The 18,442-nt window shown below is 37.9% G+C and overlaps 1 protein-coding gene across 8 annotated transcripts in view; it reads right to left on the bottom strand.

Annotated features, from left to right (window-relative positions):
* myo3a (myosin IIIA) overlaps nt 1-18,442 on the bottom strand; it is a 72,742-nt gene that overhangs the window by 44,529 nt on the left and 9,771 nt on the right. For 5 of the 8 annotated variants that reach the window (XM_008396504.2, XM_017302017.1, XM_017302016.1 and 2 more), the window contains 4 exons: nt 14,208-14,391; nt 12,900-13,034; nt 3,105-3,209; nt 2,878-2,977 (listed from right to left, as the gene is read on the bottom strand). In XM_008396504.2, coding sequence (XP_008394726.2) covers nt 2,878-2,977; nt 3,105-3,209; nt 12,900-13,034; nt 14,208-14,391 — 524 coding nt within the window. Of the gene's footprint in view, nt 1-2,877; nt 2,978-3,104; nt 3,210-12,899; nt 13,035-14,207; nt 14,392-16,532; nt 16,695-18,442 lie in introns of those variants that run through there. The other 3 variants (XM_008396503.2, XM_017302019.1, XM_008396500.2) reach the window with 3 other exon arrangements.

The raw sequence follows: 18,442 nt of genomic DNA, 5'->3' as shown, positions 1-18,442 counted from the left end.
CATCTAGAATAAGTCTGAGTAAGTAAACAACTCATATTGATATTGCGTCTTTTTTATGGCATTAGCCAGAAGTGGACCCCACTTAATAACCATTAGAGAGGAAACACTGACAATTAAAATATTCATGAGCAAAGATCTCCACTCATTCTTCTGCTGCTCCTTTTTTTTTTGGGTCCGTCTCTTTGCCATTTTGTCTCCACTGGTGATGAGTCACAACAGGGGCTTTATCTCCTCATCCGCCCCTCCACAGGAGAAAAAACTCACATTAATCCCAGCAGCACGACGCAGAGCGGAGTAAACCGCCAGTCGCTTTGAGTCACCGTGTCACACATCAGCATTATTATCCAAACTGCTCCATCTTTCTCCCTCCAGGCTCAACCTATAAGAAACCTGTTCCCCTCCTTGCCTCTGGAGGCGCTGCACCAAGAACCACAGAAGGAAATGACAAAAAAAAAACTCAGAAGATATAAGCGCAACTTCCTTCTTCACAAAATAAAAACAAAATTGGGGTAGCGACAGGTTTTAGCGGTTGTAGAATTTCTCTTTTGTCTTTAGTAAAAGAGCCATTTCTCCCACTTGCGCTAAGCTATCGCGTTTGCTTTGGTTGTATTTACCCAGAATGCCCTGTATTTTAGTCTGCTTCTTGCAGACTAAAATGGTGGCACCACACAGCATCTCTTACCTAAATCATGTGTTGCATGACGGCAAAGCTTGAATGGAAAGCTTTTATTACAATGACAAACTGCAGATTCAAGATGTGGAAACAGAAAAAGTTGAACTCATTTAGCTTTCAAATGCTTCCGGACAAAATCCTTTTCATCATCTGGGCTTTCGTTTGGGTCACTGACTATTATTTGCATTTTACCCTCAATTACTAAGCTTTGCATGATGTGCTTGCTTTCAAATATGCTACGGTCAATCACAACTTTCCATTTGTGGCACAGAAAACAGCTCAATGCTAGCCTCAACTTGAAAAAAGTGTTTTGAGATGGTATTTGTATGGATATGGCTCAATTGCTTGTTAAAACATATAAATCAAAATATATTAAAAATATATATAGATGAAATATAAATTAGCAAAAGTGCTTCTTTCTTTTTTTCCACAGACCTGCTTGACCGTTTCTGCTCATAGCCACACTTGGCCACGCCCCTCTGTGTCTCTTGGCTCCGCCCACTTTGGTGGAATTTTTTTATTTTGTCAGTTATGCTTTCATAGAGCAATTAGTCACACTAGTAACTTAACCCAAACTTTTTTTAACTGTATATAACATTTTTTACCTTGTTTAAATTTTTTGAGATTACATTCTTAATATTTTACTTGTATTGAAGTAGTATCACAGAGAAGCTGTTGGCGAAAGACTGTAAACTGAAAACTGATGAATTGAAGAAAAGTAAATCTATTTATTGTGTAAAACTAATAATAAGTGTGAAACTAACAAAGACGCTGGAACTGACGTGTTTAGAAAATGTTATTTGTAATCACGTTTTATAATCTTTTTATTTAAAAATGCCTGCTGTGCATTTAAGGGAACCTATTATGCCAAATTAAATATTTTCATATTTTCATTTTGGTCTTAGCTGCTTTTAAAAACACCCCAAGCGTTTAATAAAACCACCTCGCCGGATTTTTGTTAGCCAAAAAGTGAATGTATTTTTGGCATTTGGGGAATGAGCTGTTTCAGAAACCTTCCAAATGTTGAGTCACAATCTAAACGTACTGCGCCGTTACCTAGCAACGCCAGCCGAGCCCAGCCCTGTTACCTAGCAACCGAACCTGAGCTCGAGCAGCTGCTTTTACTGCTGTGTTCACTGAACAACGGCTGCTGGAAAAGACAAGTGTTTTGAAGTGACTTACCACCCAGAAACCTTTTGCTTCATTCTTGTTGGTTGTGCAGGAGGTTCAACTTCTGCTTTTCAAAGATGTACAGCTGTATAATTGTGCATCTGTTTGCAGCCATTTTCACATGTGAGTGTAAACATTTAATTGGGGTTGTGGCCAGCAGCAGCTTATTTAGATTTAAAGTGACAAGAGGCCCTAAAACAGCTCATCCTGACAGAATATCAAAACAGGACGAAATCTCATTATCTAATAATGATTTTTTGCCAAAAATGTAATGAAGATGCTTTGTAGCGCCCATATACCTATCCTAACCTGTTATAATAGATCAACTTTAATAAAATATCAGCAATTTAACATCGGCTATTTCCATGGATGTTGTATTCTTGAAAACTTTTGCAATAAACGATGAAAGCAGAAAGCTGCGATGGACTTGCTGCGCATTAGCGATTCCATTAAACCCCCCTCCACTCCGCTCCTCTTCATGTAAGAGCTGCACCTCTGAGCTACAAGAAAAGGCTTTTAAGAGAAGGCCCACAATTAGCAGACAAAATGCAAACCTACACACAAGTTGAGGGAGGAGGTGGGGTGGATTTTATTTGTAATGAAAACAGGCGGCTGTTTTTATTTTCCCCTTCCAGTGCCTGAAGAAAACTCGGAATGAGTCATCTGCTGTAAATAGTCAGAATCACTTTGCCTATCATGAGCCCTTCACTTTGGTTGCCTCATTTGGTTAAGAAAGCCAAAAAAGCAAATGAGTGAAAGCAGGGGAAGAATAGCAACGCTGCCCTTTGCTGTCTGGGGAACAATAGTGAAGATAGGGTGTAATGAAAAGTGTAATCATCAGCCGCGTTGGCGAGCTGGTGTAATTTTGTTTCGGCCTCTCAAGGAAACTAATTGGCGTCGCCGTTTATTTGGCAGGCAGCTCCCAGTAATGGGTTTGACCTTCTTCCGTTAAATAGAGCCAGAACACGATTTGGGCGGATTAGTGCCAGAAAGAGACGTAACGTTAAAGGATCTCTCTTTCTCTCTCTGCCTACCGAAGTCCACGAGTTTGATTCCTCCGTGCGTCGTCAGCAGGATGTTGTTGCCTTTCACGTCCCTATGGATGGTTTTGTTGATGTGCAGGTGCTGCAGGCCCTGCAAATACAAGAGGTTAACTTTTTTTTGTTGTTCTTTTTGTTAAACACCTGCTGGTGTAATTACCTCATTTTGACTCTTTTGCCATCTTTCCTTCCCCCTCTTGCAAGCTAAAACTAACCCTCACCTTCAGAGCTTCATGCAAAATATAGGCAATAATGGCTTCCTCCATCCTCTCTCCTCTTTTCAGCATGCCTTTGGCCAGATCCGTCACAGAGCCGCCATTGCAGAGCTGAAAGGGATAAAAAGGAAATCTACAGTCGAGAGGACAAAACTCAACACGAGTCAGCATGAATAGCTCAGCTTACACATATTTTAAATCTACATGCGGAATATTTGACACAGAGAAGCAGCGAAGGAAGAAATCAGAAGATTTCACAGAGAGAAAAAGTAATTCTGTGAGTCTATGGAGGCTTATCTTCCAGAGTGAGCTTAGCGGGGGAGAATGTGCACGGTTTAATCTGAGCTTTAATGACTAAAAATGCAAACTGTCCTCAAATGCACACTGTAAAATATACTTAAGGCAGAAATCTATAGTAGTGATGAAAAATTGTAGGTAGAGCTCAATAAAATTAAATTCAATTGGAAAAACAGAATCTAACTGGCCATTATGTAGCTAATGCAAACATACAAAAAAACTAAAATATTACATAATGGCTGTAAAAATACAGAAATGTCAAGTGTTTTATCAGGCAATAGAATATTCAATATAAAGAATAGTCCAGAACCGCACAGCATTCTGGGAAAGGTGGTGGAATCAACTCACTCACTCACTCTTTGGTTGCCTAGCAACTCACTCACTCTTTGGTTACCTAGCAACAATTTGTTGCCACAGCAGCAGTTTAATGTCGCCCTTGTTAAAAAACAAGGGCGATGAGTAGCACTTGAATTTCACCTTTATGGGAAGAAAAAAAAACTACATTTGTGGTTTTTTATTGACAATATGCCATAATCATCAAAATTAACACATTTAATGCTTAAAATACATACAACTTTATGTAATGATCTATTTTAAACACAAATGCGAAGTAATTATCTACTTTGATTCGAGTAACTTTATGGAAAAAGTTCACTTCTTTCTGAAAGAGTTTCTTCTGCCTGAATATGTCATTTTCTATTTATTTTTCTTCTAAATGCCGGAAATTGCACATAGCTTTATATTTTGTCTGTTTGATGGTGCCATTTTAGGAAATTAAATCAGATTTTCTGTGCTAACAGCATTTTTATACTGCAGCAGAATATTCTAGACAACAAATATGCCTCCTTATTGTGTTTGTCTGTGTTTTCATTTTCTATACCGCAACACTATATGGACTCTGCTGTCAATAGAGAACTCTCTCTTGGAAAATTACAGAAAATTACCCTGTAGGTTGCCTTGGCAACAATAATAACCCCTAATTTGGGCCTGTCTTCAGGAGATGCCAAAGGTATAAGAGAAATAAAAACACGGAGGATGTCAGTCACCGTGCTGAGAGCTGAAAGTGCTGATTTTTATGCTTCAATGCTTCTTGTACACAAAAATATTCGCCAAGTGTGGCTTAAGAAACACTCTTCACGGATAAATCAATCGTCTCTTCTGTTAGTTTGGAAAATATGTCAGTTTTAATGCATATTTTTACCCATTACTGCACATTTAAACATTTAAATGAGTTTTATTCCGGTAGCGTTACTTTATGTATTGACACTAATTATCCAAGCGTTAATTTTCTGTCTGAGGCAGAGCGACGATCTTAACGAGTCGCAAACCTTCCCGTCTTCAGTCACACACTGCATAAACACAAAGTGGTTTTTTTGTTTGTGTAATTTGCAGTGCACATATCTTAGTACACTTGAAATAAGACAAAACTATCTTAGAAAAAACTTTTCATCATTATATAGAAACTTGTTTTAAGTCAATAATTTTTAAATATCAATAAAGAAGTACTGGTTCCACTGGGAGATTGTTTATAAGAAGACATTTTTCCATGTTATACATGAAATATATATCTTATTGACTTAAAACGAGCTTCTATGTCTTTCTGAAAAGTTACTTGTTAGTTTCGTCTTCAAGTGTACCACCATATTTGCATGAGAACCTGTACAAAAATCCTTGGGAAGATTTTTTTCTTCTTGCTACCAATGGTGGCTCTACTCAAGTTAGTTTTGAAAAATGTGACATAAAAGCAAAATACTCTTTCGATAGTAGTTTTGTCTCCTTTTAGTTGCATCTTGTGAGAATTTTAGTCATTTTAGTCATCAGTTTGTGTGCTTTTCTTTCTTGTTAACCAGAACTTTCAGGCAAAGTTTAACAGAAACTTTAAGCCCAAACCCTCAGAAGTTCAGCCGCCTTCTAAAGTTACATTTCTATTTATTTGCTGCCGCTGAGTGTTTCCGGCCTCGACTGAGAGCTGGCATAGGTTTTTATTGCTCTGTATAACGTCTTGTTTTCCATCCATCTATCAATCCGGCTCTCCATCAGTGGCCCAGAGGGCCTGGCAGGATGGATGGTTCGCACAGGCAGCTTGATCACTTCAGCTATCGGGCGATCTGCAGTCCGGCAGCAAATACCGTGGAGATGTAAGGTACGGCTTATTGTTTGAAACCCTGCTACATATGATGTGTGGCAGGGTTTGATGTTGACAATGTTATAGACGTGAAGTTTTGTCAAAAATGTGTTTATTTATTCTTTGAATTTATTTTGTTTAGTTAAGATGTTGTTTCTCCAGACATTTATTGGTGTTTCAAGTTCTGTTACACTGCTCTTGGCAGTTGGTGGTTACCGTAGCAACCAGTAACTGACAGCTCCGCCCCCTTTTTTTCTGTTGCCATCAGTAACTATGGTCAAGTTTCTTTAAAAGTATTATACATTAACATATATTTAAGACAAACTTTAATCAAATGCAAGGTTTTATGTGTAATATTGCCATGTTTTGTATTTGTTTTTAACTGTTATTATGTTAAAATTAAACATGTTATCTACTCACTGGGAGTTATTGCTCTGCAGTTTGTTTATTTTATTTAAACAAAATAACTTCATTTTCTCTTTTGTTAGAATAAATACAGTGAACCTGACTGTATTTATTGTGAAGTCAACCTACTGGATTTGAGACAAACATAGAAGGGTTAAAGACGTAGATCCATAATAACCAGAACTATGATGTTCTGGGTGTTAAAGGTGAAGGTTTTTGGTGCTCACCGTTGGAAACCAAAGTTAGAAATGAACATTTCTGCATGGAGGAATTAACACAAGAAGCTTCAGATGTTGTTTCATTTAAATCGTATCCCATGGCTTGGTGAAGAGTTTCCAAAAATTATAATAATACTAAAAGGCAACGAGATTAAACTTTCATTTGAGTGTTATTAATCATGACTATCTCATTGGTTTTTATTAGATGTGAGGTTCGGATAATCACATAAACCTGGGAGCAAAATTACAATTTGATCACACAATGAAATTGTGTGATCAAATTACACTGTCTGTCAAATTACACAGTTGACTCTTCACTGTCAACTGAAGAGTTACACGTTTCCATGGTTACGATGATAAAAAAAGTCAAGTCAAAGGTCAAAGCAGTTCTGAAAGGCATAAGTCAGATTTTCTCAGTCAATTTTATTTCCATGTAATAATTACTGTTGTTTAAAAGGTTTAAGAAAAACATCTGCTGTGAAACTTTAAGGAAACATCTTAGTTAAGAAATAATTAAAGTTCTGTTCAGCTGAATAAAGTTATAGCGACTCCATGAATTGGTTTGTTCAAAGCATCTGTTCAAATTCAAATTCAAAAATACTTTATTGATCCCAGAGGGAAATTAAATGTTGTTGTCAAAGAGTTATTGTAGATAGCGATGGCTGTTCAGAGTTACCTGCTGATTTTGTCATGTAGATCTGTGTATCATCTGCATAGTTATGATCTTAATACTTCTTATAACCTGTGCTAGTTGCTGTTTATTAGGAAAAACAGTTTCTTCTTTACGTAAACGTAAGAAAGCACCAAGAAATGCATAATGTCAATAACGACATGCAAAGCACTTCTCTTAATTCTTCGTTTTTAGTTTTAAAATCAGAATGTTTATCATTAATTTGAAAGGATCATCTTCCCCCCACATCTTCCTTTAGTTTTCACTGAGCTTTTAGTTTCAAAGAACACCGTGAATATTAAGTGGACCAGTCTCCGTTTCAAACCAGGTCAGGTGCTTGTTTAGTCATGGAAATGAAGGCCGTCCATCAAAGACGAGCGGAAGACGTGGATGAAACAAATCTAAAGATGAAACAAATTTAGTGCTCGTTTGATGTCTGTTTCCCAGCTATAATAAATTCAGATTGTGTGGGGTTTTTTCTTTATTTTTTTATCTTTAATTTATCATAAATGACTGTAAGAAATGTGTTTGGAAAGCTGTATGTTTGTGTATGTTGGATTACGTCCAGAGGAAAACAGCCCCATTGTTCCTGGAGCCTCACCATTGTCACAGGCATTGCAGGTGAGGTATCTACTTCCTGACAGCGCTTATTATGAAGTCTGAATGGGGATTAAACTTTTAACCCTCATTGTTAATTAACGTCCGCCGAAACAGAGGGGATGAGACGCTTACTGTTGATCTCATGCAGAATCATACGTTTCCTGTTTCTTTATGTATTATTGACAAAGGATCGAATATTATTAGAGGTGTGCCGATCGATCGGCCACCGATCATAATCGGCCGATTTCCGTAAAAAAGTGTATGATCAGTGATCGCCGATCACGGTCTCTTGTTGCCGATCACACAAACCGATTACCTGCATCTCATTTCGCAGCCTGCCTGTGCAGCTGGTCTCCTCTTTCCTTCACACTGAGCAAACGCGCAGCAACAAATCCTAAGCGATGTTGTGTGTAACTATAACATACTGAGTGAATGGGGAAGTTTGCATGTTGGTGGAAAATTGAAGCACCTGGGGTGAAGCAGGTCAAAATGCATCAACACGATGAATCTAATATGGCATAAAAACAGTGCCATACTTGACATCGAGACTCACTGCAGTAAAAAAAAAAAAGACATATGGAGCGATCAGATAGCAGGTAAAGCAGCGCACAGCTACAAACACTCACCCGGATTAGCATGACGGTCAGAAAGCTAAACAAATAGCGATGTAAGACGCTGGTTCTGCTCTCACTGTTGAACCGTAGCAGCGTAAAAGATTCAAGGCAAAACCTTTTCAAGATACAAAGGCAAATTCTAACAAGCAAAAAAAATTAGACATTGAGCAGCTTTTGGATTTGACTAGACAAAGAGGATTAACAATTAGTCAGAGCAGTCTGGGGTCATCTTCTGATTCCCAGAAGGAGGCACCACAACAAACTTTCGCTAGACAGACACAGAAGCTCCAAGACATCTTGAAAGGAGTCAGCATGATGTCAAATGAAAGACAGACTCTGATGAAAGCTAATGAGGCGTTGAAGATTCAACTTAGGGTTAGGGTTTCATAATATTGCTTTCCTAATTTTACGGTGAGTTGAATAGTTATTTTTTTATAGTAACTGAACCTCTAAGTTTGTAGCAAATTTCATTTTCGAGTTTGAAAGAAATTATTTTTTTAAATTTGTTGCACGATAGAAGAAAAAGAGTGAACAATATACAGTACAATAGGGAGACTTGTGGAAGAAATGAAGCGGTCTATAAAATCTTGCCTTTTTTGACCCTTTTTAAATTCATCCTTTGATGCAACATTGGCCTCGCAAACAAAACGCAAACCCAAATCAGCGTCTCACTTTCAATCAGAGAACAAAAGTCGCTCCCTCTTGCATCTCTTGGAAGCATTTTTAACCTCGTTAAGCTTCCGCACATGAAAGATTGCTCATTTCTGCACACATCTGCAATCATAAAGGAAGCGCTCCACAGAGTCAAAGCCAAAAGCTCCCAGACCTCAATGAAGCGGCTAACAAAGAGGAGGATGCAGTTCGTATGAATTCAGCTCATAATGAGCGGTCTGCCGCTAAAGGCTCCTCTCAGCGCTGCAAGAGGAACAAAATTACAGTTTGAAAAGGAGGAGCAGTAACCATGGTGAGTGACCACCTCTCTTCATGCTTTCCTGTCATTTGCCTCCTGAAAGTCCATGTGCAGCTACTTCACAGCACACACACACACACACACTAATGAATACACAACACCAACACACACACTCAGTGAACCGTCAGGCAGCGACTTCAACCTCAGCATTCGCTGCCAGATTTAAACGCCTCACAAGAGAAACATGAAGGCATAGATAGATAGATAGATAGATAGATAGATAGATAGATAGATAGATAGATAGATAGATAGATAGATAGATAGATAGATAGATAGATAGATAGATANATAGATAGATAGATAGATAGATAGATAGATAGATAGATAGATAGATAGATAGATAGATAGATAGATAGATAGATAGATAGATAGATAGATAGATACATGGATGGATGGATGGAACCATTGCAGCAGAAGCTGACATCTAGTCTTCCTTACTTCTGCTCTTGGTGGCTCAGCCAATCAGGTACAAGGAAAATGAATGCTGCTCTCTGATTGGCTGCTTTGCAAATGGTAGCCGATGTGTGTCAAATAGCATTGTAGCTTCTCAAACTTCATTTTCCTTTAAATATTTTAGATATGCTCTACAAAAATAAATCAAGCGTTGTTTTTTGTTTGTTTGTTTGTTTGTTTGTTTGTTTGTTTGTTTGTTTGTTTGTTTGTTTGTTTGTTTGTTTGTTTGTTTGTTTGTTTGTATGTTTTTGCAAAAATATATGCCGCCCCCTGCTCCATATTACCCTGGGTGTCAGGCCATATTCGACATATCTAAAACCACCACTTACTTTAAGAAAACATCAACTGAGAAGGTGAAAACTACTTCACAGAAAATAAAAAATTATTTCTGGTTTAGGATTTAATTTTTGTCTTTCCAGCATGTATTTGTTTTTAGAGTGAAGGAACTTGAAGGACCTCTACACAGGTCTGGAGGAAGAACGGCGATGAAAAGGCAACGAAACACAAGATGGAAAGGTGAAAACCATCTGCTGGGCTTGCATAACCCCACTGTTGTCAGAGCAGAACCCTCTGAGATAGGATTACAAAAATATGGAAACTCTGCATCACAACCACTACAGTTCACAGAGCACGGTGGTTTACTTCCTTCTCGCACCTGATCTGAGGAAAATATTCCTCTGCAGAATTTGATGCTGACATTAACGTTTTTCAGATTGGGGCGCAACAGATTTACTCACATTATAAAGCAAAAATCTGCATGAAGATCACGAAATAGAACTCAGTTCCTGCTGCTTTCGACCTATTTTCAGTTTTCAGACACCTGATTTTATCCAATCCCAAACCCTTGGAGGTTAAACAGGCCCACAGCATCACAGATCCTCCACTGTACTCAACAGTTCACATTTTGTTTTACACATAACCAAGCTAAAGAGTCTCGTCTTGCCTCCCAGTTAACCAGATATCACAATCCAATGGTTGCTATGGATACCACCAAGATGCCTGTTTCCGTCCTCCAACAGTAAGCACCCCTGGTAGTTTCAATTTGATTTGGGTCCAAAATTGCAACATTTGTTACATTTTCAGCTTCTACACTGCAACATGTCAAATAAACCAAATCCTTTGAAAAACCTGTTCCCCTCCTCTCCTGTGGTGGCGCTGCACCAAGAACTACAGAAGAAAACAACACAAAAACTTCTGAAGAAAACACTGAGCACAACTTTCTGTTTCACAAAATATAAACAAAAATGGAGTAGGGTCAGATTTGAGCAGTTTTAGGATTTCTATTTTGTTTTGGTAAAAGGACACGACCCATTTCTGTCGCTGGACTCACATATTTGTTTTGTCCCAGATTGTAGTCCACTTCCTACTTTTGGAGCAGCTTCCAGTCCACTTGGCTTCTCAAATGCATTCAAAAGGCATCAGATTTAACTTCAACTGAACCGAGACCGAGGTCTGACCAGAGTTTGCTGTTTTTGTCAACATCAGAGTTTGATTGCGCATTCACTTTTTCCCAAAAGAATGGGACTTTCACTGTAGGTTGCATTCACACCAGCCCTCTTTAGTCCGCTTTAATCAAAGTTTGTTTGTAAAGGTGTTTAACCAAACTCTGATGCGAACCAAAGAGTGACCTCTGGTTCGCCTACAAACCTCGGTCTCGGTTTGACTTAAGTAAATTCTGGTGCAGTTCGAATGCGTATGTGAACACCAAGTCAACCACAAACCGATGCAAAAGCAGGAAGTGGACTACAATGCAGGGCATTGTGGGTAAATACAACCAAAACGAACCACAGGGAGTCAAAAGATAAATCCTACTAAAATATGACTCTTCTCCGATTTTGTTTATGTTTTGTGAAACAGGAAGTTGCCCTCAATGTCTTTTTCAGAGGTTTTTATGACATTTCCTTCTGTGGTTCTTGGTGTAGCGCCACCACATGTGAGGAGGGGAACAGGTCTTTCAAAAAGTTTGGTTTGTTTGAAACAGTACAGTGTGAAAGCAAACCACAGCAGCTGAAAATGTAACAAATGTTGCAATTTTGGTCCCAAATTGAACCAAACCCACCAGAGTTTTAAGAGTAAAAAAACTGTAAGAGTGTCTAAGAGAAATTTTAATTTGTGGGATAAAATTTGTGAGCCCATTTGTGAGCCTGAGGGGGAAAAAAACTACTTTTTGTTTAAAAACTATTTAGCTTCATCAGCATCAAATCCATGTCCTGAATGCAGAAGCTAAAACACAGGAGCAAACATTAATATCTGACCTTTTACCAAACTCACAATCACGTTTTCTCATCTGAGTTCGACCTCAGTCCATTACACGTTTGGCTAGAACCTGACATTTAAGACGCACCAGGAGGCAGGGGGGGTTTTACTAGTCTGCTCTCTTTGACAAAAACAATCCTGTGGCATCCCACCAATCCTGAACAACAGCAGGTGCAGGAGCGTAAAGCCAGTTGGACGTTTCAGCCTGAGATGTTGTAAGGTAATCTGCAGAGACATCCCTGGTGAATAGAAATCCCTGCTCTGCTGCTCACAGCAAACCTCCTCCCACATGATGTGAGCTGGCTTGGGACCAGATCCCCCAGGTAGCCTGTAAGTAAACTCCTGGGATGCCAATGGTGGCTAAATCTCTTACATAATCCCCGTTCATCATGAGGCGCTGATGGAGAGACGTATAGCAAGACGTACAAGACAGGGCTGGTGATAAGTTGATTAATCAATTAAATGACATTTTGGTTTCTGAAGATGAAATTTCTGGAAAATCTGGATTTTTTTTCACCATTGTACCATTGGTTTTCATATTTCAGAAGTGACATCAACGCTCCAAGAGCCGCCATCTTGTTTCATCAGCGTGTTTCACCGCTGTTGGACTTGCAGCTCTACGATGGAGTATTAGCACCAAGATACCAGTTTTTTTTTATCTACAAGAATAAAGTTGTAATATTAGGAGGATAAAGTAGCAACTCTAACACAAAAAATAACAGAAAATAAAACGGAATGTTGAGCGTCTTATGAAGATAAATAAATCTTTCATCTTTTATTATCTAAGCCTCAAATTATTATCAATATCAAAATTTTGAGCAAACTGAGAAGAACAAAGAATCACACTACCAGAGCTAAGCTCTTTTCTCATTAAAACATTTTAAGAAGTTTTTCTGGTAAAATTACATCTTTATTCTGCTAATATCATGACTATTTTCTCAAATTAAGCAAAGATTCTCACAGCCTGACCCTAATACTCCATTGTACAACTCACAGAAGAGATGATTGAATAAAAGCCACTTTTGGAAAATATTTTCAGTCATTGGTAATTTCTGTTTTAGAAAATTAAAGAAAGGAAAAATTGCATCTGGTATGGAAAAAATTTTAATTTTAAGCCACAACGCCCAGACCTGATACCTTCAGACAATCATGTCCCGTCGTCCCACCTTATCAAACCATTGTGTCGTCCTTACCTCCAGTACAAGCCACAGCTGATCGCCACATTTCAGATCCTTCTTGTAAAACATCCCATAAAACTTGACGACGTTTGGATGGTCGGACAGAGCTTTGAGGATGTTGTATTCTGCCTCGATCTCCTCATCTATATCCTGCAAAACACAGATTGCTCAGAATTACAGAACAGACACATTTTTACATCTCAAATCCTTAAAATCATCACAAAACAAACAATTATCAACTTTCTGATGCACGTTTTTAAAGCTATCATCAGGAAAGTGTATTTATCCTTTATTTTGGGGATGGATTATGGCTAAAAAACCTAAATGGGCCAGTATTTCTCTCAACTTTGATGAATGCCTAATGTGTAATTTTAACACCAAACCCAGGTTTCCTATAAGTGAGGTATCAGCATCGGTCCAATACAGAAAAACAACGCTGAACTGACTTAAAATATTTCTTTTTTTCAAACACAAACATAAATTTACTGAATTACAAATTTAATTGGTAACTCTGCACCAGTGCAGCGCAATTAAAAACACGCCAAGAGCTACATAAGTTTGATCAAACATGTAAACATTTTGTTTGTTCAATTTGTTTAGTCAGAGCAATTAGAAGTACAACAGCCAAAGTAAAATAAACTATAAAGAAACTGAAACTGGTAAAAACCACAGGTTGACTATAAACCTGCTTTCAAATAGTTCAGAAAGTGCAATTATGAATAATATATATAATGTAAAATAAATAATAAAGCATGACGTCGCACAGAGTATAAAGCATAAAATTAAACTGAACAGATCCAAATTTATGGATCATTGTCACAAAACGCAATCTAAAAAATTTTTTATTGATTAAAATAAATATTAGTTCCACTGGCTGACTCTTTTACTTATTAAAATGCATCTGTCTCATGTCATAAGTGAAATAATTTGCCAGTACTATACTTTTTCCATCAATAAAATGAATTATTTACTTAACACAAGCTCCTATATGCTATATTTACACTAAAAAGTTACTTGTAGTCATTCTTATTTCGAGTGTACTAAGATATATTCACTAGAAACCATACCAAAAATACTTGGTAGAAATGAATGTTTTTACATCCTTTAGTCTTCCAGCACATACTATAGCTGACTCTGGGCGCAATTTGGAGGTGTGTGTGCTTCTCTGTATTCCAGTTTTTAAGAATACAATGTTGCTTTTTGTAAGATTGAAAAGCTAAATCTACTCCACCTGCTGACAAGAAATGTATTTGGCTGATGGAGAAAAGAGCCGTTGGATACAGGAGATAGAGGTTTTACAGTAAACTTACAAACACGACTCACATGAATGGGATCCAGTATCTTCACAGCGGCTTTGCTTCCATCCTTTTTGTTCAGAACCTTGTAGACTTTCCCGTACGTTCCTTTCCCGATTGTCTCAATGATCTCCCAGGTGTCGGTGGGATCCGGAAAGTTGTCGAAGACAATCGATTTTCCTGATTGTGGAAACATTTTCAGGAGAGATCTCCTGCACAGCGACACAGAGCAAAACAAAACCAACACAGATGAAGTGCTACTTCGGCAGAAGATGGAAGGGAATTCAGTGCAGATGTCAATGAAGAGTTTTAAATTAAAACCAAAACACACATGGGGAAAAAAAAGTATTTCAACCAATATTTCAAATCTAATGCTTCGATATGGATGGTCATATTATAAGTCAAACCATAAGTCATTGAAATCCATCAGAACAAACCATCAAGCAAAATAACTCCATCAATTTTGGAATAAATGTTATTAAAGGGGCAATTTATGTATTTTCTAGGCACATTGTACCATTTAATTGTATCTATGTTACCTTCAATTGTTATAAAAATGCTGCATATATAAATCATAACTGCATCATAAACTGTTTTAACTTCAAATGTGCGCAAAACTTTGTTGAGATTCCACTAAAGTTGAAAAAATCGCATTAGGCTTGTTTCAATTAAATAAATCACACCTGAATAAGTTTGTTCACGTGACAAGTCATTAAAAAACATGACGCGCCATCATCCTTCTACCACTTCCTGTCGTCTTCTTCGTCTTTTCCGTCAGTAGTAACATCCGGTTGGTGATCCAAAAACATGAGTTTTTTTTTAATTAGCTAATTTATTTTCATAATTCCAATTTTCTCAATTATATGGTCAATGAAAACACAGCTTTCATATATCTGATGCCTTGAAATTGGTCTCTGTCCCTTTAAGAAGCACCTGCTCTTTCTGACACGCCCTCTTCAACAAGTCATCACAACTTGCTTCTCCATGCAGACATGCAGTTTCACCAGGTGCTTGCTAATTACTGCTGCCGCTAGTCTGGAGGAGCTGAGTGGGTGAGGACAACTCTGTACACTAAATGGATGCCAGAATAGATTAAAATTAATACTCAAACACGCATGAATGAGTTGAAGCACCATTCCTGGTATGCTTTTGCAGGAAGAATGAATGTTATAATGATATAAAGCTTCAGAAAGTTAATTTTGCATAATAGCGCTTCTTAAAACTGTCTTAAAACTATTAAAAGTTGTTTCTCGATGCCTCTAAATTGCAGAAACTTTGTTAAAACTGCCTCCCGAAAGCGTACAACATGTTTCTAGAAACTGTGTAAACCACAGATGTTAAACTCCAAACAGTTTCTGATGTGTCTTTGCTCCAAAACAGCTGATTCAGCTCCATTTATCTTACATTTCTGCAAAGGTTCTCCCTATGAACCAACATTTGATTCAGAAAACACGAAGAAAGAAAACATGGAGGGCACTGACTTTGGTCACCTCTGGTCTACATCCCATCATTGAGCTTTTTGAAACAGGAAGAAGAGTCAGTTGTTAAAATCTTTGCTTCCAAATATCCTCTAATCTTTCAAAATGGTTGTCAGATTTTTTGTTTTTTACCAATTTCAGAAGTCAACCAGATTTGAAGTGGCTTTTTTATTTGTTTATTTGTGTCCACTAAGCCACTTAACTGTGACCTATGACATATGAAGGCTTTTAAACCCCATGAATAAACCAGTGTTGTGTCAATACATTATAGATAACTTCACAAATAGATTTTTAGACATTTTGGTGCCTGCAGGTTTCATATCAACTCAGTTCAATTGGTTCCTAACGAGCTATTGGCTAAAAACTGGAGCAATACACTGCCTAAAAAAGGTAAAACACATTTTCAGAGCCTTTGGAAATATTGAAAGAATGATTTTAAAATAGAACAGGAGAAATAGGATATGGTTTAAAGGTTCTGCACAGTATTGTGGATAAGTCGGGGTTATTTCAGGAGGCATTCAACTTTCTGGCTGTTATATAAGCAAGTCAAACACTTGGTTTAAATTATATGCTTGACAGGTGAGATGCATAGTTAGATGCAGAGAGCAATCAGTTAATTCCACATTTATTTAAAAAATTTTACTGGAAAATCCTCAAGACAAGAATAAAAATGTGAAATCTACAAATTTAAATGGTAATCTCCAGAAAAGAAGACCAACAAACCAACAAACAAAATAAAAACATTGCTTCGACCTTTACAACACTTTCAAATAAATAGATTTCTCTCAAGGGTATCCATTTTTGTTTTGCTCTTAGATTCCCGTCTATCACTCGTCTATTTAGGATAAAATGGAATATCTGAAAAAGTGACTCACACTTACTTACATTATCCCAATAAGAAACGAGACATTTTGAAAATTAATCCATTTCTGAGCGAAAGGTTAGCAGTGTTGGGCTGGGCCGGCCTGGCCGTGAGTGAAAACCGCAGAGGAGGAGCTAACATGGGAGCTAATCTCACCAGCAATTCCCCTGCTTGGGGGCTGCCACTGGAAACCTTCTGTAAGTAGTAGGAGCTGCAGCAGGATTAACAGGAATTAGCCTGTGTTGCAGCACTGAGCCTTTCCCCATATAGACGTCCATTCATAAGGGGAGGAAAGCCGTTCAGGCGCCAGCAGCATGCATTGCTGCAGAAGGCCATCTGGATGTTCAGATATCTCCTTAAAGGAGCAAAACTGGCATTTTAAATATGTTCCATTTGGGTTCTACCGCTTCTAAAAAACAGCCCAAACTTATTAATTTTTGTTGTTTAAAAATATTTCAATTGCTAAGTCACATTCCGTTGTTACCTAGCAACCCCAAGCCAAGCTCAGTCCTGTTACCTAGCAACCCCAGTTCCGTTACCCAGCAACCCAAGTGGAGCTCAAGCATGTTTTCAATTCCAAAATACTTTATTGATCCCAAAGGGAATTTAAATATGGCTGTAACTCATATTAACTCAAGATTCTTCAAAGAGTTATCGTACATGGTGATGGCAGGAAAAATCTCCTCTAGCAGTCTGTATTACAGCGGCTTTGAAGAAGCCTCTCACTGTTTCACCGCTGTACACGGGTCGTAGAATTTTATTACAATATTTTGTGGTACTATTATGATCAAATAGATGAGTAAAAAGCTATTATTTATCTTTTAGTTAGCTATGACTGGCACAGCATTTATATTGCCGCAAACACAAATATTGGTGTTGGAAAAACATTCCCTTGTGAAATAAACTTCAGGATGCCACTTTCTTAAAGGAGTGTGATTTACATCACTAAACTGCACATAGTAACTGTATTTAATCTTTTTTTCAAACTTACTGACCTTTACTGGTGCTTTTGTGGAACGAATAGTGGAGAAAATAGTAAAAAATAATATTCCTGATCATTTTTGTATTTTATTTAACACCATTAAATAAAATGTATTGAGACAACAATAAATCCAAATTCTAATCATGATCAGATAATTTTCACACTGAATTATAAAAGATACGATAAATGCCCACCCTTATTCACTGTACAATGGCTGCTGGGAAAGACCCGTGTTTTGTTGTTGACTTAATTTTCAGAAACCACTTACTGGATTCTTCTTGGTTGTGTGGGAGGCTCTACTAATGCTTTTCAAAGATGGACGGTTGTATAAATGCACATTTGTTTGCAGCCATTTTCATCTGCGAGTGAGTTGGGGGGGCGTGGCCAGCAGCAGCTTATTTGGATTTAAAGTGACAGAAGCCTTAAAACAGCTCATTCTAAAAGGAGTTCAAAATAAAATAAAATCTCATTATCTAAGTATAATTTTCTGCAAAAAAAAAAAAATGTAATGAACATGTTTTTCAGGTTAGTATACATCTACGCTAACCTGCTCAAGGAAGCATAAAAGGTAACCTTTAAGCTAATTATGATGACGATGATTCAAATACAGACACATCTGTGGATGTAGGAAGATAAAACAAACCGATTATCTATCAGAAATGTCGCCAGCCTTTATCTGCACAGAGCAATTAGACTCCTATATGTGAATCCCTGTGCAGGTATTGTGCAGCACGGAGCAATCTGCGGACGTCTTCCATAATGCATCGCTGCCTCTGCATGTGTCAACACGCTTTGACACATGAGACAGGAAGACGAAACCCGACGACTCGCACTGGACACCTCCAACCAGAGCACAAGCAGGCTGCAAGGAAATAATCCCTCAGAGAAGACAGCGTGTGTGTGTGTGTGTGTGTGTGTGTGTGTGTGTGTGTGTGTGTGTG

The sequence above is a fragment of the Poecilia reticulata genome, linkage group LG20 (genome assembly GCF_000633615.1).
Source record: "Poecilia reticulata strain Guanapo linkage group LG20, Guppy_female_1.0+MT, whole genome shotgun sequence".
In the NCBI taxonomy this organism is placed as follows: domain Eukaryota; kingdom Metazoa; phylum Chordata; class Actinopteri; order Cyprinodontiformes; family Poeciliidae; genus Poecilia; species Poecilia reticulata.
Note: the sequence above shows the minus strand (reverse complement) of the source record. Positions and strands in the feature narration are given on the sequence as shown.